General features: G+C 32.4%; 4 protein-coding genes across 4 annotated transcripts; 2 read left to right on the top strand and 2 right to left on the bottom strand.

Annotated features, from left to right (window-relative positions):
• Positions 1-308: 308 nt before the first annotated feature.
• Positions 309-9932, bottom strand: Rl (Mitogen-activated protein kinase rl). Its single transcript, XM_083037498.1, has 8 exons — positions 9745-9932; positions 8177-8303; positions 7979-8089; positions 7212-7463; positions 6914-7081; positions 6585-6773; positions 5732-5864; positions 309-5656 (listed from the first exon to the last, which is right to left on the bottom strand). Exons 1-7 carry the CDS (start codon positions 9870-9872, stop codon positions 5739-5741), a joined length of 1101 nt encoding a protein of 366 aa, XP_082893624.1. The 5' UTR covers positions 9873-9932; the 3' UTR covers positions 309-5656; positions 5732-5738.
• Positions 9933-10480: 548 nt separating this feature from the next.
• Rpb11 (DNA-directed RNA polymerase II subunit RPB11) lies at positions 10481-11370 on the top strand. Its single transcript, XM_083037895.1, has 4 exons — positions 10481-10679; positions 10770-10859; positions 10940-11114; positions 11217-11370. Exons 1-4 carry the CDS (start codon positions 10627-10629, stop codon positions 11250-11252), a joined length of 354 nt encoding a protein of 117 aa, XP_082894021.1. The 5' UTR covers positions 10481-10626; the 3' UTR covers positions 11253-11370.
• An 828-nt stretch (positions 11371-12198) lies between these two features.
• Positions 12199-16850, top strand: Pths (probable ATP-dependent RNA helicase DDX47). Its single transcript, XM_083037788.1, has 9 exons — positions 12199-12399; positions 12845-12938; positions 13027-13191; positions 13266-13432; positions 13522-13758; positions 13946-14169; positions 14251-14512; positions 14862-15009; positions 16654-16850. The coding sequence occupies exons 1-8, from the start codon at positions 12379-12381 to the stop codon at positions 14988-14990; spliced, it is 1299 nt and encodes a 432-aa protein (XP_082893914.1). The 5' UTR covers positions 12199-12378; the 3' UTR covers positions 14991-15009; positions 16654-16850.
• Positions 16851-17481: 631 nt separating this feature from the next.
• Positions 17482-22706, bottom strand: Not3 (CCR4-associated factor Not3). Its single transcript, XM_083037786.1, has 9 exons — positions 22136-22706; positions 21070-21302; positions 20827-20982; positions 20554-20733; positions 20055-20342; positions 19668-19923; positions 18730-19367; positions 18396-18605; positions 17482-18281 (listed from the first exon to the last, which is right to left on the bottom strand). The coding sequence occupies exons 1-9, from the start codon at positions 22158-22160 to the stop codon at positions 18183-18185; spliced, it is 2085 nt and encodes a 694-aa protein (XP_082893912.1). The 5' UTR covers positions 22161-22706; the 3' UTR covers positions 17482-18182.

Genomic DNA, 22706 nt, shown 5'->3' with positions numbered 1-22706 from the left:
TAAGATCTTATATTTTTCATTATCATTCAGCACAAATGTAACTAAAACCTCAGAAAGTGCAAAACCAATAGAAAGTGTTTATAATCTAAAAAAAGAAAGTTTATAAGGATACACGAATGTGTGTGGCGCAATAAAGACATCGAATAATTGGCCAATAAAGCCATTTTTATATTAGTACAATAATAGTTTGGAATAGCTATTTAAAATACAATATAGATAATGATAATTTAATTAACATTATGGTAATGATAATCCGTCTCAGATAACAATTATTTGGAGCAGTAAATCGAGGTAATAAAGAAATCGAGTAAAGAGAACACAGTAAGTACATTTATTTCTCAAATAGCTCCTTAGTTACATTCATAGTTTATTCATATGTTTCCATTTATGGTCTCTTTTCTGTGTTTAATATTATATACTTTCGAAAAATATCAGTGTGCAAAAAATAAAGCAATTCAATAGTAGATTTCAAAACAATCTACCATTTTTTATGACTGTTTAGCCTCGCGTTTTTAATAGCCTGTGAATTATAAAATTAATAATGTATTAAAAATTAATACTTTATAAGTTTCACAATATTTCTTTTTTTATTATTTATCACATTTTTGTATATTTATTTTATTTTAGACGAAATTTATTGCATAAATTTGAACAAATTGCAAATTTGATTTAAAAAAAAAAGAGCAAGCAACAATTGAAAGTTACGATTTCAATTACAATCATATTAAATGCATTTCGCTTTTAACACTATGAATGTAACTTCGGCGACGAAAAAACCATCAATGATTCACGGCGACACAATTGATCGGACAAGATGATATCTTTCACGATTGCCGTTAGCGAAGGACCAAAGCTGAAACAATAGAGAATCGAGAATAAAAATATTTTATGGAGAAATTCTGGTTTTTGTTGGTGCATCAAAGCATTGAAAAGATAAAGCAATTAAATCGTTGATATATATATGTATATATATATATATATATATATATGCACACAGGATATTTTATTTTAATTAATATAGTCTAATATTGCTGAAACTATAATTGCTTGTAACGAGAAAATATTTTATATAAAAATTAAAAAGTTTCGAGAGGGAAAATAGTTGGTATAAAGAAAACACATAGTTGTTTTGAAGAAAAAATACGTAATTTGCAATTAGCAGCTACATATTTTTTCTTAAAAACATGTTTTCTTTGCATCAATTGATTCCTTACATTATTTTGTGCACAAGTAAAAGTATTGAAATAAGATCATCGAAAAATGAATATATATATATATATATATATATATATATATGAATGTTTTACAAGATATATTTTATAGTTTATGTAAAATAATGTCAAATATTAAAGTATAAAATATCGTAAATTATTTAATTTAATTTTTGACCACTGTATATCCTTATAACTTGTTATGCCAAATATTGTGAGGAATTATATAAAAGAATTCGATGAGTGGTTTCATTTAAAAAAACTTAGGTTGATCTTCAAATGACTGAAAAATAATTTAGTCAAAATACAAGATTATCGAGTTTTTTCTCGTTACAGCCATAGTTTCAGCAATATTTGACAATATCAATTGAAATGAATTAAATTAAAATCAATTTGACAATATCAATTAAACAGAAACCCCCCTATAAGTTTATACTTTTATGTAAATACATTTAAAAATGTTATTTTAAAGCAACGCTGATAATTGTGCAATAATATAAATAGGTCCTCCCGCGATGGCTTGCTGAAAAAACATCTGTATACATGTTTGATTGACGCACATATGTGAAAAATGTCGATCTTGCCCGTCATTGTTAAGAGGCCTATATGGCCTTTTTTAATTTCTCCAAAGTTCTTCTTTCATTCTATATATTCTACGTAAAAACGCTATTGATTTTTCTCACTCGTTTACGAGGACTAACAACAATCGTTCTATTTCTTGAGAAAACGACGGCTCTTCTTTACTCTCTCCTGTCCTTTTTTTTCTCTCTTCACATCTCAATGATATATAATATCGTCGATCGTAACATTGAAAATCGGCGGACGAAATGTTCCGCTTAATGTTTGGATATATAAGAATCGGCAACAACAACAAGTACACGTACATAACTTTAAGTATATTATTAGGCCTGATGATATTGATGTTTTTTTTATCTCCTTATATATACAGAGGTTTCAAAAATAGATGGTCGAACTTTAAGAGCATATTGTATATGTACTGTAATGATGAAAAAGTCATATAAATATGGATTCGGAAATGCTTCCTTTTCAAGCTATAAACATTTCTTGCTTACGACAGACTCTTCAAGTTACTAATACTAAAGTAAACACTATTATTTATACTTTTAATAAAAGGTACTTATTTTGAATAAGTTATTCTAAACGAAAAGTATTTCCAACTCGAAAAGAAAGCTATGCTTTTTTCATCATTACAATAAGTACAATATGCTTTTGGATTTGGTCCACCTATTTCTAAAACATCTTCTCATATATTATGTGTGTATGTGTGTGTGTATTATATATGTATATTACATATCCAATTATATCGTTGACAGGGAAATTTTCGATTTCTCGTCGGCTTACATTTTTATTGAACGCATGATTTTTATCGTAACTTTCTCGTAATTTGTGATATGAAAGCATATTATTTTTAAAAGACCTTGAAATGACCATCACTTTTCAAAAGAACTTATCTTAATAATATCTTATAAACTGCTAAATAATATCGTAAAAGATTCCATTTTTGCTTTAGGATTAAAAATGTTAACAAGCACAGTTAAAAAAAAGTTTTATATACATGTATATATGTATACTAAAAATCCTGATATATGTTTAAATCATCGTGAATTGTCAAATAATTCTGTCGAGATAAATCAAAAGATCATAAAAAGTTGTGTACATAATATACTATTTTCTTTTTTAGAAATTATGCAAGAAATTAATTATATTAAAATTTCATTTCGTCACGAAGAATCGTATAATTGTATTCGATTTTTCACTATACGTCGAATATTCATATGACAAAGACAGCGATCTGTCATCTTTTTTGGATCGCAAAAAGAAAAAAATGTGTACATTTATTTCATTTCGAGTTATATATTACACAATGTAAGAGTGTTTACAAAGAATCCACCATTCCCAAGGAATCCTCTAGCATATGTCATAATTAATTTAGAATTTGTCGCTACAAAGGGGATTGTCATCATTATATATGAACCAATGATTCTTTTTCCAGAAAAAAATTTTTGTGCTTGTCGAATGAATACTACTTGTAATCGTCTACATAACTTTATGTGTTAGGTGTTATAAAATCAAGGCTTGTACGAGAAAAGTGTAAACCACGAGAGACTTGTTCGACTCTTTTTTTTTTATATCTTTTTTCCACGACAATATTTTGACAGTCGAATGCATATTTGATAAACGTCGAAGGAAGAAATGGATATATATTAAATCATGATGAGATTAATAAATCATGACACATTATGATAATTCAGAGATATGCATTATTTGAAATAGATGCATTAAAATGGAAAATACAAAATGTAAAATGCCTATTTTGTGTATTTTGCGTTTAAAATATATTTAAAAAAAACTATTTTACATTTCCATTTAAATGATTCTCATTACCCATTTTCTATTTCAAATGCATTTTTTTGCAAATTAAAAATTAATTGAGATATCAATAATATGTATGTACTTTTAAAGAGCATTGCGATAAAAAATGTCATTTTAAAAGAATAACTAAATGTCTGTAAACATTTTTTGTAATCCCATATGTAAATGTTTAGGTAATTCAATTGTTGTCAAGTTTATATTAAAAGAAATAATAAGTATAAGAAATAACAATAAGAAATATAAATAATAAAATATAAGAACTTTAAATATAAATAAATTGTAATATATAGAAATGTAAATATTGAAAAATTTTTATTTTAAAAACCATTTTTAAAATGCCTATTTTTCCTATTTTAAATGAGTGTCTAAAAAGCATTTTGCATTTTCAAATGGACAGTTTCCAATTTCTTATTTTGCATTTTCTAGTTCAAATGGATTTGAACACCCATTTTGCACATCTCTGATGATAATAATAGAATATTGTTCGCTATTAAATCTGACATTCTTTCGTAGACGAAGAACGCCAATATAATGTGCGAATCACCCTCAACAATCTCAGAATCTGTACTTATTAAAAATGTGTCTTAAATCTAGATAAGAATCTCTCTTATAGGATCTTTCTTCAATTTATTAGATGAATCGCGAAGAATATGAATATCGTGTACGGTAACAATTAATAGAGGAAGTAAATATCTCTTTTCTTTTATACCTTCTTTTTTTCAACTCTCGCTTATTAATTTAATGTAAACACAATTTCGAGGGGAAATTCTTTCTACGGATTCGACAAGAATTCGAATGGAAAATATCGGAAATCAAATGGCGGATTTGATTTCTAGTAATTCAATTCATGAACCTTATCACGAGTAAATTTTGAAATCGTGATATCAACTTCGAAAAAAGATTTTCGAAGCTCAGTGCAGTGTAGTTTATATGTCATATCAGATTTTCAAGAATTCTCCGAAAAAGAGACAGAGATATTAATACTCGAGAGTTTCTTGTAAATGTTATTTTAATTATCGCGTTATTCGTATCTTATTCGAACATCATCGTTCTCCAATCGCAACGTTCAGAAAATGACAGACAGAGAGAGAAAGAGAACGAGAAAAAGAGAGATCACGATTCCTTTCAACGTAAATGACATTCTATTAACCTCTCCAATCTGCTCAATTATCGTGGCGCCTATATGTCGCGTATTTGCTATAACGGTTGACTATCACGAACAGATTAAATACCAAAAGGAATTCTCACACATACACACTCACACACAATCATACGTACACACACACACAAGCGAAGAAACATCATACGAGATGAATTATTACGAATTATACGCTACAAGCATCTTCGAATTCCGTCTGAAGTAAATGTTTATGTTTATAGAGACGAATATCTCAACAGGACCTTCGTATCGAGGCACGAAAAGTCAAATTTGTATATATTGCCCTGATTATACTGTACAATTACGCGATAATGTATATCTTAGCTATTTCCGGCTTCCGGAGAGGGAGGATAATTCAAGAAAGAGAACGATAATATGATGAGGACAAAAAATATATCACGTATTACATCTCGTCACGCTCGCAATTCACAATTAAATCACAGACAGACGGTACGGTGCAGTACGAGAGAGATACGACGATGATTATAAATTAAAAATACATATTTTATATATGTATATATATATATACATACCAATTATTGAAATATTATGCTTTTTCGATATAACGTAAGAAACACTGTATACTTCTCTTTTCTTCCGGTAAGAGAGGACATGCAAAAGTACAGGCGCGTGTACATGATTGCATCACTCACCCGATTAATCGGCACGATTATCATTTCGTTGAATCGCTCAACTACATCTTTCGTCAACATCCTAACACTTTTTTTATGTCTCGTCGTTAATTAGATCAGCGAAAAAGTGGCGTATTAGGAGTACGCTTTCTTCAAAATATCAATTCCGTTATTCCACTTATGTTGTTCTTCTTTTCCATTGTTTTTTTGTTTTTTCTTTTCCATTCGGTTCCATATCGGCTATTCCGGCAACAACAAGCCTTAAAAAAAATTAAAATTATTGATAGATCATGAGATCAATGATTCAGAGACCGTAATTTATTGTTAGTACTTACCGATCAACTACATAGCGTTTTCTTGATGATTCCTTTGAAATAATAGAGTCTCTTCGAAAATATACTGTTTTAATACTTCTTTTGGGAGATCATCTAACTCCATGTCAAATTTAAATGGTTCCTCCGCTACAGGCTGAGAGAAAATTATATTTAATTTTTTAAATATAAATTGTCACAATAGTAATAGCATCCCGTAATCGCAAAATCTTCAGAATGTCTATTCAAATCTTATAAAAAAAAATCTTGGAGAATGATAAAGTAAGCTAAAGTATTAAGAAAAGTTGTAGATGCAGCTTTTTAAAATTAGCTTTTTTATTGTACATACGCTCTCTAATGATTTCTATTCATTCAATTGCAAAGAAAGTTATCAAGAATGCAGTTTTGCGTAGCAAATTTATTAAATGGTAATATTGATTTATTAAACGTAAAATTGATATTTACACAATAATAAAAAATGCAGATATCACTACATCCAAACGCTAAAGATATAAAAATATAAAACAAAGAATAATTACTATAAACGTCCTAAGTACTAATTTATTTAAATCGAACAATTTTCTGAAACTTATATGAAACCTTGAAAAAAAGATCGTCAATAAAAAAAATTATTTTAATAAAAATGAGACTTTAATAAAAACTGATTTTAACAAAAAGATATGTTAAATATATGTTTCTTAAGTGTTAAATAAGAATGAAATTATCAGACAATTTTTTAAAAAATTTCTTTGCGTCTCAATAAAATTCCATAAAAATTCCCAAATTTTTCGAAGTAAAAAATAATCCCTAACAATTCCCAGTTTTCCCAATTTTTCCAGAGAATAGACACTTTGATCTTGAAACAAATAGATCTTACCTCATCGGCAGGATCATAATATTGCTCCAAATAGGGATGCGCCAGCGCGTCTTCCACCACGATGCGTTTATTGGGATTGAACGTTAGCATCTTGTCCAGAAGATCCAAGGCTCTTGAGTCGGCATTGGGAAAGAGACTCGTCCATGCTACCTTCGGCTTATACGGCAAGGACTGCAGGTAATTGCGCGCCTGAAATCAAAGCACTTTAACTAACGTCATAAATAAAAAGTGTTAAGTCAACGAATATATATATATATACAAATTGCATTGCAAAATTTAGATTTTAATGAGATACAAAGAGGCACAAACGTAAGCGTAACGTCCAGTACTTTCTCGTTTATAATGCATTCGAGATCCTCTGGCGAGGGTGATCCGAGGACACCGAGAATGTGATTCAGTTGATCCAGGTAATGCTTGCCAGGAAATATCGCTCGTCTCGAGAGCATCTCTGCCAGAATACAACCGACCGACCAAATGTCTATAGACTTTGTATAGCCCTGAAATAGAAGAAAATTGTATTAAAGTATTAGATTTTCTTTTTTTTTTTTTGTTGGATATAATGGACATGTGTCCGAATTGTCATCTTTTAAATCATGTTTTCGTTTATAATAATTGCCTAAGAATTACCTTAGAATTAAGCATAATTTCTGGAGCTCTGTACCATCTTGTGGCCACGTACTCCGTAAGGAAACCCGCGTGATTATGCTCCGGATCCGCGACCCTCGCTAAACCGAAGTCACAGATCTTAAGGTCACAGGTGGTATTCAACAGCAGGTTGCTCGGTTTCAAATCTCTATGTAACACGTTTGCCGAATGTATATACTTCAGTCCTCGCAATATTTGGTACAGAAAATAACATATGTGGTCATTACTAATAGCCTGAAAAAAAAAACAAAATTTTATTCGGGTATTTCTTCGCGAGTCTACATTGCTTTTTTCTTTTCTAACAATTTCAAGGCAGTTTTACGCCAATAAGTACTTAGTAAATACCGTTATTAATGTTTTACAACAGAATTAAATATTATAGATAATATATGTTTATATTGTAGTAAATATTACCAGTTGTAATTTCCCATTCATAAATGTAACATGTAATATAACACATTATATCGTTACATCATAGTTACATATAGTACTAACAATTGGATCAAATCGTTATTATATGTTATCAAATATTATCATACAAATAATGAAATAAATTATATTTAATTCATAAAACTTAATTTATATAAGAGATTTAAAAAAGATTTAATTTATATAAAAATTAAATTCCACTTTTTCGCTCCAAATAAGCAGTAAATAGACAATTTTCCATTTATCCATCTAATTTCAAAGAATCAAGAAAAAACAAACGGTATTTACTGCGTAGAGATATATATATGCGGATAACTTACTTGTGTCTTCAGTAATTTATAGAGATCAGTTTCCATCAGACACTGAACAATATATACGTCTTTCATTTGCTCTAAATTAGGAGCTCTTAATATATCCCTTATATCTATTATCTATTATAAAGAAAACAGTTACTTAATAACAATAAGTCATTAAAAAAAATATTGCGTTATCCAACTGTTCATGTTATATATACTTACATTTTCATGCTTAAACCTTGTAAGAATTTTTATTTCTCTCAAAGTCCTCTGACTATAAGTTTGATGCTCGAATGGAGAAATTTTTTTAATAGCTACTTTCGTTTTGGTTACGTTGTCGTAGGCAGATCTGTAGTAAAAGAAAGTTTTATATAAAAAAATCTATTCGCATTTGTTATTTATCAAAGATTTTTAACTCGGTTGGTCCCACAATTTTATTCATATATTAACCATCTTGTATTATTTGAATAAAAGAGATACTTTTAGCAGAGAAGCAGAGCATCATCTTAATAGAAGCAAAAATATTATTCCTTTTCAAGTAAAAAAATAAATATAATAAAATATAAAATATGATTGATTTTTTATTAATTTTACTATGTTATGTTTGATTAATTTTACTAAACTACATAGTAATTCATACAATAATAATATTAATTTAACATCATAAATATCGAAAAATTAATTTCAAATCTATCAAAAGTATATCATTAAATAAAAAAAAATATAAAAAATTTTTTTTTTATTTCTAAAGCTTTTGTCGCGTAAGACTATCCGTTTATGTTGCGTGTGCGTGCAAGCGTGTGCGTTACAATAATAACTGCAATAAAAATATAAAAAAAGATGCAAGGGTAATGTCTTTATTCCAGTAGAAAAAGTTCGTTGTAACCACGCATTAAAGATTGATATTTGACTAATCAAGGCAAAGAAATTTCAACTCTTTTCATTCTGATTAGTCAAAATTCCAACCTTGAATCTTCAATGCAATCTAATATGGGGTTTATCCGTAAATATTTATCTTCCACGTAATCTGTCGCGGCTTATTGCTACGTGATTGCGCATGTTAGATAACAGATAACACGTCGATAAAAACCGATAAGATTGATAAATTGTAAATTACAATTTCGCTTTATTATAACGCACATTAATTAGGAAAAAAACACCTAAGGGAATAAGGAAAGGTGAATAAAGTGATGAAAGAACGATGGAAAGAGAGGGAGAGAAAAAAAGAAGATAAATATAAAAGAGACAAAGACGACTTAAATTAAAAATTTGAAAGGGTCGTGAAAGATATGTTCGAAATTGGCGGCACAAAATGAAATTGTACTCCGTTCAACGAGAGAACGTGTATCGGTCTGGCAAAAATAGAGAGGGATACCGGTGGTCCAATGTTTTGGGAGCCTGACGCCACTCATTGCAGACACTGACAAAAGTTAAATAAGCATTGAAGGGGGAGACGATGGACGGAAAAACCTGGCCGAAACGGACGAATTTTCGTCCGATCCGCTGCACGTTCTCTCGTTGAACTCGTTGAGTTACGTATATATGTATATATAATTATCGGCAAGCTGCTCGAATGACGATCTCGGAAAACAAATTCGATTGTTTCTGAGATGGCGCGCGTCGCTATATTAACGCTCCCGAATGTTTATCGTTTATCTCGGGCAGATCGTCGTCTGTCAGATGACGGTCGAGGGATAGAGAACGGGGGGAGCCTCTGGGAAAAATTGACCCGCACCGAACGTGAAATAGCGAAAACGGCACACTCGGGGGGACTGTTAAGGATTACTCACACGACCATGCCGTAGGCACCCTCGCCCATGTATGACAGATTCGTGTAGCGCGGTCCGACCTCGAACGTTTGCCCGCGAACCACTTCGCTATTCGGATTCACGTTCGCGGACCCTTCGTACGCCGCCATTTTGACAACTACTTTGCCGCACCGTTTCCGACAGAATATCTAGTCTCGCCGGAAAGCCGACGCGTACTGACGCTGACGCGCCAGCATCGTGTGGTGGGCGTGGCGTGGAAAAGCGCTCGCAGCGCCCCTGTCGGACGAAAACATAAGTAGCTTTAAGCCCGTATCAGACTACCGACTGCGAAGGCCGACGCGACTGCCGACTCACATCTGGCCAATCACAGCGACCCAGTCAGTCGGCGACTCGCTGTGATTGGCCAGATGTGAGTCGGGCCTTCGCAGTCGGTAGTCTGATACGGGCTTTAGGCCTGGTCCACAATAGGGGCCTACAATCAAGTTGGAAGTCGTAAGGCCCAATAGAGAAAATATGGAATAAGAATTAAAATAATAAAAATTTATTAATATTTAATTTAAAATTAAAATTTATTAATTTTTCCTAATATTTAATAATTATTCCGAATATTTTCTCTATTGTGCGCAAGGCCTAAGAAATTGACCAATCACAGTTCAATGTGAGGAGAATGATCGACTGCGATTGGTTAATTTCTTTAAAAATTCCATATTCAATAGCCAATCGCATCACATTGGGTCTATTTGGATCTTGCTAGAAAGTTTCGATAGAATTCATACACACAACAATGGCCTTATAATATATTTGACGGTTTTAATAATTTACAATAATTTATAAGATTGTGGTACTCTCTGTGATTTATCAGTTGAAAGAAAGTCGTAAAGAAAAAGAAATTTACAAAGCAAGATGAATGCACCTCCGACCTTCGAGTCGTTCTTGTTATATGAAGGAGAAAAAAAGTATGTTTATGTCTAACCTCGTTCCCGATGAAATATACAATTAATCGAATCAGTTAATCTTATATATCTATTTCTGTGTTTTTTTTGTAGGATAATAAAGGAACAAGATACTAAAGTGCCTAATGCTGCTATCTTTACAATCAATAAAGAGGATCACACTTTAGGAAACATGATTCGCAAGTAAGCATACGAGTGTTATTTGAATGTTACTTTATTTCTTCTTTCATATAGTCAGTTGATAATTGTTTTTCAATCTACAGTCAATTACTAAAGGATCCTCAAGTATTATTCGCCGGTTACAAAGTACCTCATCCACTGGAACATAAGTTTGTCATTAGAATACAAACAACATCGGATTATACTCCACACGAAGCCTTTATGCATGCCATCACCGACTTGATTGCGGAACTTTCACTGTTTGAGGAACGTTTTAAGGTATATTTTAATGCAATTATATAATATAAAATATTAAAGTAATGTTTTCTTTCTTTGTATGTATTATTGTGTATATGAATATAATTTATTATTTTTTTTTAGGAGGCAATCAAAGAGAAGAAGGAAGGTTTAGACTAAGAAAATGAATTGAAAATTTTATGCATAGAAAGCTTATCAAACTTTCATCCAATACTTAGTCCTTTAAATCATATAATATGCATATTAAATATATGACAAATTTTGTATAATAATTGTAAATATATGTTATAATATATATTAAATAATTATACTAAGCATTGAACTTTGAATTTAAAGACTCCATGTTCGTAACTATAAAAATTAATATAGTCAGCTAATATAGTAACTATTATTTAAGTTAGAAAATTTGTCATTTTATGTATTTCATTGCATTATATATTTTTATTTTTTTATTTTAAATATATGTATAATTATATATTAATATTTCATTAATTTTATATAAAATTATTTTAGCTTTTTTACATTCTATATGTAACATCATGAATATTTATATTCAACGAATATTCTTAAATACGTAATATATAATATTATTGTAATTATAAAAAAAGTATCTGCTGAAAATAATTTAAATGTTTGTTTTTTTGAAGAGTAAACTAAATAATGATTTTGATTAAGTTGTTATAAAAAAATCCAAGAAAATTAAATTTTATTTAATACTTCTAAAAAATTATCTCTCCATGAAACGAACAAACATTATATAGGTTAGATTAGAGCACGAAATTTTAGGAAGCGCCGAAAGCGTCATCTCTAGCTCTTTTTCCCCAACTACAAGATTGAGAAAAAGATGACAACATAAAATCGCGATTTTAAAAGTTCCCTAGAAAGTCACCATCTAGTTATTTTCCCCTAGCCGCAAAATTGAGAAAAAGATGACAACCTAAATCGCTATTTTCAAAATTCCCTAGAAGTTACCATCTAGTCCTTTTTTTATAACCATAAAATCAAGAAAAAGATGACAACCTAAATCGTGATTTTAAAAATTCCCTAGAGAGTCTTCGTCTAGCTCTTTTTTTCTATGATTGAAAACTATTCTACATAACCCGGATATAGCTCTAGCAAATGTTGCTACTTCCTGTGTGCAAGAATCTATAGGTTATTCAGAAAGAAAAATAATAAATAGATCAAAAATGTCGAAATTGAAGGCATTTTAATAGAAAAATTGGTTATCAAAAATTAAAACTGTTGTGCTAGCAAGTGTCTATATTTGTTATATTTCTACATTGCCATGGATGATTGGAAAGCACTGGTAAATATTGAACCACATTTATCACATGTAACTCCTAAAAAAATGTTATACATTGTTGTCAAGAGTATATATATTTATTAATATTTACGTGAAAAAGAGATTATTATTAATCTACATAAATAAATAATATAGTTTCTGAATTTTATATAACACAATTATGTATTAATTAAATTTAATTATTAAATAATTAGAGCCCATTGTTCTTAATTATTAAGCGGATTTGAGAATTCGAGAGAGATTAATAATATTATAAATTCCATCTTTTTGAGTTATGAAAACTCAACTCATATTTTATATATTCTTATTTCAAGAGGAAAACATTTGTAGAAATTTAGAAGAATACTGCAAAACAATTGTATAAAATTTATTTAATGATTTGTCCAGATGTAAGAATTTCTGATAACATATTTTACGTAATAAAAAATATTTGATTACTATTAAATAGGGGCTTGTGAACAGCCTATGTAATACGTGCATTGAATTAAAATGGAAAGAACCTACAAGCATTCAACGAGAAGCTATTCCTTTGGTACTTCAAGGTAATTTTGACAATAATATAATTACTATTAAATATTAGAGAGCAATGCATCGATATTGATGTAACTAATCTGTTTTGATAATTGATAGGCAAGGATGTAATAGGATTAGCAGAGACTGGATCGGGAAAAACTGCTGCTTTTGCATTGCCTATACTGCAAGCATTATTGGAGAATCCTCAAAGATATTTTGCACTTATACTGACACCTACAAGGGAATTGGCCTTCCAAATTTCAGAGCAATTTGAAGCGCTAGGTAAGAACAACTTATTTTGTTATAAGTGCTCTTGTTATAAGTGCTCCAATCTCTATATCATGTATTTGTTTCAGGTTCCAGCATAGGTGTAAAATGTGTAGTGATAGTAGGTGGAATGGACATGCATGCACAGGGATTACAATTAGAGAAAAAACCTCATATTATCATTGCTACACCTGGTAGATTAGTCGATCACTTGGAGAATACAAAAGGCTTCAATTTGCGGCAATTAAAATTTCTGGTAATAATATATGGATGCGACACATGGATTTATCTCGAGGATTGTTGAATTAATTTTCTAATCTGTTCTTTTTCTGTCTTATTTACAAGGTTATGGATGAAGCAGATCGTATCTTGAACATGGATTTCGAGGTGGAGGTTGATAAGATCCTTAGAGTTATACCACGAGACAGGAGGACCTTATTATTCTCGGCAACCATGACGAAAAAGGTACAAAAGCTGCAGCGCGCGTCTTTACGAAATCCCGTGAAAGTCGAGATGTCCACCAAGTATCAAACTGTAGAAAAGCTGCAACAGTATTACACATTTATTCCAGTGAAATACAAGGTAATAGCTAACAAATATAACAGCATGATTAGTCATAAAATAACTATTGGCACGCAAAATGTAAAAATTATATATATAAGTTATATATATAAAACATGTATATATAAATTTTACATATATAAATTATATATCTATACAAATTATATGTAAAAATTATAATTTTACATAAAATGATTTTGTGTGGTAGAATGTGTATCTGGTGCACATCTTAAATGAACTGGCAGGCAACAGTTTCATGATATTTTGTGGAACCTGCAATAATACCGTGAGAACTGCTCTATTATTGCGAAATTTAGGATTCACGGCGGTTCCTCTGCACGGGCAAATGTCGCAAAACAAGAGAATTGCCGCGCTCACGAAATTTAAAGCAAAAACTAGATCTATACTAATTTCAACAGATGTTGCTAGCAGGTTGGTCCCTCGTTGCAAAATATACTACTTTAAATGTTGAATGTTAAAAGCAGATTTTAAATTTATATTTTTCTTCCACAGAGGACTCGATATTCCACACGTAGATATTGTTATCAATTTTGATATACCAACGCATAGTAAGGATTATATACATAGAGTGGGTCGAACAGCGCGTGCAGGTCGATCCGGTCGTTCGATCACGTTTGTCACGCAATACGACGTCGAGCTGTATCAACGAATAGAACAGTTGATATCAAAACAGCTGCCATTATATCCAACAGAAGAGGAAGAAGTGATGTTGCTGCAAGAAAGAGTGAGCGAAGCACAGCGAATAGTGAAAATGGTAAGAGCTAGTTTAATCCTCCGTCAACAACCTGGGTCTTTTAAGGCACAAGCAAATTTCTATTTTTTTCAATTAGCTATTCAAATTTTGCTTTGTATAAACAATTGAGTTTAATATTTGACTTCAAAATCTGGATATTGTAATAGAGATATTAACAAATATAATCCAGAATTTTTGGGGGATTTTTCGAAAATCTAGAACATAAAAATAATATGGGGTGAACTTAAAAGATCCAATTTGTTGATGGCGTAAGCAAAAAAATTATTGCTGAGAGAGGATTAAGACGAATGATTCGATAAATAGATATACAAACGATGCACATATATATTTATTGTCTTTAATTCTCTAGGATATGAAAAATATCGAAGAGAATAAAAAATCAGGTAAACGTAAGGGCGATGCCGGCAATGAAGACGACGATACAGAACAGTCTATTGGAGTGAGAAAAAGAATGAAAACAAAAAGTAAAAGAAAATGAGAATGCTAGATATTGTCAAGTATGTCATTACAATATTATAATTAATTTTATTTTAATAAAGTCCTTTTTCTTGCTACGACTTTCGTACTTTAAATAAAAAATATAACAATTCTTTTTACTTTAAAAACTCGTTTCTCATTTAGAAATCAAAAATTTTCTCGTGTCGTCTAAGCTGACTCATCTCATATTTATTGTATATTAATATTCTTTCGTTAGAGACTCTTCTTTACATTAGTTTTTAATCCATATTATAAAATATGTCATTCTGATTGAATTAACAGATATATGATAAGACGATAAAATGGAAATTTGAATATGAAAATGTAAGGCTTGAAATGCGATAATTAAGGCTCAGCAATAAAGCAAAAATCGTTATATTGAAGAAATTAGTACTGTATTTTTAACGATTTGAAGTCTTTGCACAGAGCAGTATGGTATTTTAAATATCACTCAAAGAATCACAATAAAATATATATTAAGTAAAATCACAATTTTTTTTATCATTTACGGCGAACGCGTTAGGGGGAAATTAACGAAGCATCGAAGACAAAATTCGTTATTATACAACAGAGGTTTTTCTTTCATGCTTCTTGCACGCTTCTATATTTGTGAATGTTATCACAAAGCAGAATATCATCCCATTTACGAGAAGAAATGCAGATAAAAAGAAGAACACGTTCGTCCCTACAGCAGAAAAATATTATAATGACTGTTATTGTATGTACAATCATTAGACTACTATTGTAAAATCGATAGTTTTTTCTTTTTTTTTTTTTTGTTAATCCTCTATAGAAAGTCGGTAAAATCCATTGTACAAGGTTTTTGTAGTACAAAATACGGTACAAGAAAACACAATAAGTGTTTCTTTCAAATTTACAACTATGATGCATTCTCTAATTATTAGGAGATTATTAATCGCGTGTATAAAGTGGCAACAGAGATTCTTAGTTATTTTTTATCGTGATTTTTGAAAATGCATATTATCTATATAATCGCAAATATTGTAGAAATTAATAAAATATATAAAATGTGCATTTCTCTCTCGAGAATATTCGGTGTGTTCTGCCGTTGTTTATGCCTTGTATCATTGCAAGAAACACAATTAAAATGCTGCAAAATGTTTCTCATTATTTTCACATCCATCACGCATTTAACTCTGTTATCGATGCGATACAAGCTGTGAAGAATTAATTTTCAATTTTGTGCAGGCAAAAATACTCTGTTAAAATTGTTCAGCACCTCGCATGTATCACGTTCTTTTTTTAAAGATATAATTTGAATATACATTATATATATATATATATATATATATATATACTGTCGATTAAGAAATTTCTACATACACAATCGTACGTATATAAATCTCTTAGTCTTAATGTATTTACTGTGTTTTTACAGATAAATACATATGTAATAATACGTCTCTCTTGGATCACTTTAGAAAACTAGAAAAATGCGTGATTGTGCTGAAGAGTTCTGTCATGCAAATTAATATATTGCTCGTCGCGCAATCTCTGCAACGGGAGATTATTATCCGCTTTTTAGAGTACATGTAATATACGCTACGCTTTACACGATATAATTAAAAAAAAATCATTATAATTCTCTCTCTATTCCGCTAAATAATCATATGAGAATTTTTAACTTAATTTTTTTTTACTAGGGGGAAGGAGGGAGATGCGTACATTTAATCTCGTTATCGAAGGCTCTTGCAACAGCGAACCCATGGAGTCACTTTTCGATTTGCCATGTGACGATCTTGCGTGCGAAATTATTTATTTCAAATACCAATACTTTTGTAGTCTTTATCACACATACATATATAATCAATCTCTCTCTCTCTCTCTTGAATATTTATTTGAAATCTTATGGAGACCACGTGTGTGGATAGAGAGTAAAAGTATCTCAATACTTTTTTACACTTAATGTCATTTTGAATCAATTTATAATTGATATAATTTTAATCGATTTATTTCGAAATAATGTTCGCAATTTGCTCAACAAATTACTTATTCGATATATAAAAATGCATGCTTTAGCATTTATTTTTTTTATGATTTATAATAAATAAATTCGCACGGATTCTCTCTCAGATAAAACAGATACGCACACATGTGCACATCGATAGTGTGATAAAAGTCATCGTTCGACGATTATTAATAAACTTACGTTTGTAAAGTATTGCGAATCTAAGGGTTGCAAAGTGTAAGCGCTGAAAAGTAGCTTATTAGCCTACCAACACGCTGCTTATTATTAATAATACAGAATCTTAGACCTGGACGAGCCCGGGACCAATCGGATCAATTAGTTAGAGCGCATATAAGTAACCCATATTTCGAGACAGCGGAGTCTAATCACGATGGATGGAATGTTTTCTTTTTTTTTTTTCTTCCAAATCTCTATATATAAGCTACGAGATGACGTGCTATATAAGTGCGTGCGTGACAAAAATCGAAACACAACTTAGGTTTCATTCAAATGAGAAATAAAATATAATTCCATAATATTATTATTCACTATTTCTACATATTCTGTACATTAATTCAATTTAAGGGTTCTTTTTTATAACCTCGATACACTTTATACAAAAAGGCTACTTATAATCTAACATTAAAACGTACCGTAGCGTGAGTGTCCTCCTTTCTTATCTTAGATGGGTGGAGGACAGCACGCATGTTTGTACTGGTATTATAGAGTCAGTCGCCAGCAAGTATATCATCCTATCCCTCTTTCCCTCTCTCTTTCTCTCTCTATTTTCATTCTCTCCTATTATCACACAGCACAGTGAATTATCTCTATATGTTTCTGTAGTTGTTTTTTTTTTCTATCTCTCTCCCTTCTATTTGTTTTCTCCCACACATCTCGCGCGTTATCATTTACAAATAGTTAATATAATTTCCCGAACAATCTCTTTGTTTTTTGTTATTCTTTTTTTTTCGTTTCATCTATCTCACGATTGATGGTTTTTTTCCCTTCGAAAGAACGAATTAAGAGAGGTTTTTTATCATCGCAGCATCAAAATTGTAATGAAATGCTTTCATTGGCTTCTTATGCGAACGAATGTTTTTTTCCGTCGTATCGAATATATTTTTCCTTTTTACATCTGACAGAATCATCCGTTAAATTTCAGAAACACAATACACGATACGGAAACGGCGTATCTCGAAGACTTCAACGAGCGACAAAGCTATATTAATTCAAGTCTCTGTCCTCTAAGTACTTATACTCGAAGGTAAATCCTTCCTTTTTTCTTTGTCCCCATTTTTCATAGTCAAAATAAATGTATGTTCCCTGAAACGCAATATATCTTGTAGAGTTTCGCAAAATATTATAGATTAATGCGCAAATTAAATAATCAGTTTATATACTTTCGCAAGCTTCGCAGGCTTCCAAAAAAATACTGACCTGTTCATATTCCTCATTAATAACTTTCGGTTCCTCGTGCCTTTGAAACCACATCATATATTTGGTGTGAAACCTCCAGCTTTGCTTCTTCAGGGCTTTCGCCGCCAAATACTGCCCTTTAGATCCCTCCATATAATAAAATATGAAGAATAGGGTTTCTGTGGAAAGGCGTTGGAAGAACTCCACGGTATCCGAATGAGGAAGCTGAACCTAATCGAAGCACGCACATGTCAGGAGTGTCAGCTCGCGCTCGTAGAAAGTAGCGAATGATCGATTTAGCTCAGATAGAGACGAGATGTGTCGATCTAAAACCGCCTACAAAATAGAAATATACCTGCTGATAGTAAGGTGGCGTGGTGCAAGTGTTTCTCGGCAAGTACGAACGTAGCCTTTCCGAGTCAGACGGATGCGGCATGTGACAGTACGCGGACTCCATCATTTGGAATTGCAGCTGGTGTTCCCTCTGCAACGGTACAGGCCCGAGAGGGGCGACCCCGAGCAGCGGAGGAATGTGCGCTTCCGACGTGACGCTGTTGCCGCTACTGTTGCTCGTCTTGGTACTGTCAAAGATGTTTCTGTTCGGTTCGGAAGGTGGTATATCGAGACCTGCTCGAACAATTACTTGTTGGGCAATGGACTTTAGAGAGGACATGTTCCCATCGGGAAGCTTAGGGATGAGACCATTGGCAGTGGACGGTACTGGCGAGCAGGAATTAGCGGGCAACGGCGAAGATCTACTGCTGACCGATGATTGCGGCGACGACGACGACGGCGGTATCGATGTGATCATTTCCACCTCGCTATTGTGATTCTGGCTCTGCTGACTGTGCAACACATGCTGCGTCGTCTGTGCCGGCGCCGAATTACTATTGTTATTATTAGTAGTATTATGCTGCTGCGTAACCGTTTGCGGTACGTTTGACGTAACGCTGGACGTGGACAATGATAGGAGGCTATTCTCGTTGTTGTGGGCTGTGGAAAGAATAAGAGAAGAAATTTAGAGGTTTTGTTTAACACGAGTATGGCATAAAATAATTATTAGGCAGCTACAAATAGTCTCATGTATTTTTTATGTGTATAAAAAGAAGAACTGAGACTTTTAGTTAAGCTCTTGATGGATCTGAATGGATAATAAAAGCTAACCTATTTTCCTCTCCAGATCCAATATCAAGAAATTAAATAAATCTTAATTCAAGATATTTTAACTTTAATAAATCGCGTTTGGCTCTTATTAGCTATTTAAATTAAAATATGAAAAAAGAAGTATCTTACTGGATGTTTTATTGGAGGTAGAATGGATGGTTTGCGAAATGCTGTGCGAGGCAGCTACGGTGGCGAAATTGCCAACGTTAGTGGTGGCAATGTGATTACTCGTAGAACTAGGCGAGCTGTGGCTAGGCGTCATGGGAATGGTTTTGCTCGGAGTGCTGCTTGATAATATGCTCGATTTCATGGTGGCAGTGCTTCCCGTGGTTGGAATGCTCGCTTGTGTACTCAGTAGCGGTCTGACTGCTGTTGGTTTCACAGGCTGAAATCAAACAGCGATATCTGATGTTCCTGATACAAACTTATGTATTTTTATTTTTCTAGCTCAATTTTTATATCTAATGTCAAATATGGACTACTTTCGAGAAATGAGAATTGAAAATAACAGTGAACCTTTGTTTTCTTATCGTTATCCATAGAGCTGTCACTCGAGTGATTATGCATAGTCGAACTCAATGACGGAGATGGTATAGGCGAAGTACACGAATTGGTTGAAGTCGGCGTTCCCCCGGTTTCGTTGCTGTTGTTACTATCCGTCGTCGCTGACGAGGGTATACCAACCCCGGACAGCTCGACTTCATCGAGGCCGATAATGTCATCATAAATGTACTCGTTCTCTTCAAAATCAGGATCTTGCGAAGATTCGATGTAATATTCAACATCGTCTTTTATCCTTTTGATCTGTTGGCAATTTCACAGAGATAAATACAAAAAGAAATAAATAAAATGAATACAAAAATATACAATTAAATATATAAATATATAAAATACATAATTTCAATAAAATGAATGAAAAAAATTACAAAAATTATTCTGTAATAGGATATATCACATGCAGTATATACGTAGATTTTACATGTCAATCTAAAATAAATATAAGAAAAACACTTACTGTGTTGACTTCAACAGACATATTGTCAAGCATACGTAATAACGTTTCTAATTTACGAATATGATAGCGATGCTTGTCAAGCTTCGTTTTCAATTCGTCTACCCTATCTTGCTTATCCTTGTCAATTCGTTTTTTCTTTCCTGCTTGTAACGATTCTATTTCCGATTCAAAAGTATCCATCTGAACAAAAATAATAACAGATGCATTACGGGTAACTCGTACTATTATTTATTGAAGACAACCCAAAATGTCATTAATGTAATAATATGGTACCTGTAGGTTGAGAGCATCTATAGAATTTGCGAGCCAACTAGTAATCTCGTCTTTTTCCTTCTGAGCTGGATCTAATTTTTGAGCTGCTCCTAAACCTTCTTTAGAGTAAGCTTTTGTTTTTGTCTCTCTCTCCACAACTTTGAATCTTTCCATTTGCTGCAATGCGTAAAATATTTACTAGTATTTATGATAAAATATAGATATGCGCATATATGGTATTAAATACTTGGCAAGCATACTAACAGTTTCAATCAATTTCCGATAGTCGAGCAACGTACTCTTATCCTTTATTTCACCTGATGCGATCCAGCTCTTAATTTGATCGCGTAACCTTTGAAGTTTCTTAATTTCCTTCTTGAGATCAGCCTCGTACTTTTCCTTCTGATTGCTGTTGGTGGCATTATGAACTTTTTGCCAGATATCTTCAAAGGTCTCTACACCTTCCGTCACTTTTTTAAGGCACCGATCTATTTCACCTGAAATGAGAGATTTTCATGTATTATATTATTTTATATAAATTGTTAGAACAATTTTTTTTCAAAGTCACTGTATATTGGATATCGCTAATCAATAAATTATTTTACTATCTGGATAAAATGAATTATTCATTCACGATTCATTTATGATTCATATACAAATATGCTGGGAGATATATGCAGAGACGTAGAGAAATCTAGAAAAACTACTTTCGCAAAATCTGAAAAGTTACAGAGACTCTGTAATACATAAAATATAAAATAAGATATATAATAATGTAGATAATAAACGATACAAAAATTGTGTAACAAAGACAACCATAACAACTCATTTATGTATGCAATAATAAAAAAAAATACCCAAATGGATTTCAAGACTATATCGTGTATTATTTTATGTCATATTTACGTCGCATTACGCTATACTTCATTTAAAAAAATTAATTTAAACCTCAATATGAAGCTTTTAAAGGTTATGCCGATACGTGTCAAGGAACAGCTGTATCCGAGGGAGGCTACGAAAAGGGACAATGCTCGTGATCTCAGGGAACAAGTAATGTGCAAAATTAGAGGGAATAAGGATCATCTCTCAAAATGCAGAGCCCGCACGATCCTTCCGTCGAAGACGACGCTGGATCGCGGTATGTCAACGTTACGCGGGACGTCAGATTCGCGCGAATTTGCGCGAAAATTGGCGAGAAAAAGTCGTAGGACGAAGGAGGGAATGGAAAAAAACGGACGAGGAGAGAGAAAAGGCGCCGCGGAGACAGGACGGAGGATCTTCCGACGAATGTAAACAGTAAGGCGAAGAGACGCGGCATTTCTTTCCTCACCTTGCAACTTCCTTGTCGCAGCCATAGCTATGTGAACGTGCGGCAAAATGGTTCGCGCATAGTCCAGACGTGTTAGAAAGGACACGGGGCAATTTTATCGGAGCGAATAGCCGCGACTATTAATTCCTCGTATTTTAATATGGAAGGCTCGACCAGACAAGATGGCTTCCGTTTTCAAATGACAACGTCCCCGAGACACCCGTCCGTGAGAGAAGTGCGCGAGAGAGATCCTCTCCTCTCCTCTCCGCTGGCTACGGCTGAGAAATCCCGTCTCTCTCTCTCTCACTCTCTCTCTCTCTCTTTCTTTCTCTCTCTAGAGATTTTTCCTTCCACTTGCTTATTTTGTTGCACGAGGTGCACGAGCGAGGTTTGTGTGCGCGGTAGCACGAATAAACTTGTATACGTATGACGATGCGATCTTGTTTTTTTTCCCACGGTTCGTAATAGTCGGCGAGAAGTCTCTCGCGAGAAGCTATGTAGCATCAACAAATGTGATATATATGAGATACAAGAAACAAGATAATATATGATAACGTATATATGCATCGACGTGTATTCGCGTACTGTATTC

This window comes from Prenolepis imparis, unplaced genomic scaffold (assembly GCF_030444845.1).
Source record: "Prenolepis imparis isolate NDT839.2.m4 unplaced genomic scaffold, iyPreImpa1.0 SCAF_5, whole genome shotgun sequence".
Lineage (NCBI taxonomy): Eukaryota > Metazoa > Arthropoda > Insecta > Hymenoptera > Formicidae > Prenolepis > Prenolepis imparis.
The sequence above is the reverse complement of the archived record's forward strand: the minus strand, read 5'-3'. Positions and strand labels throughout refer to the sequence as shown.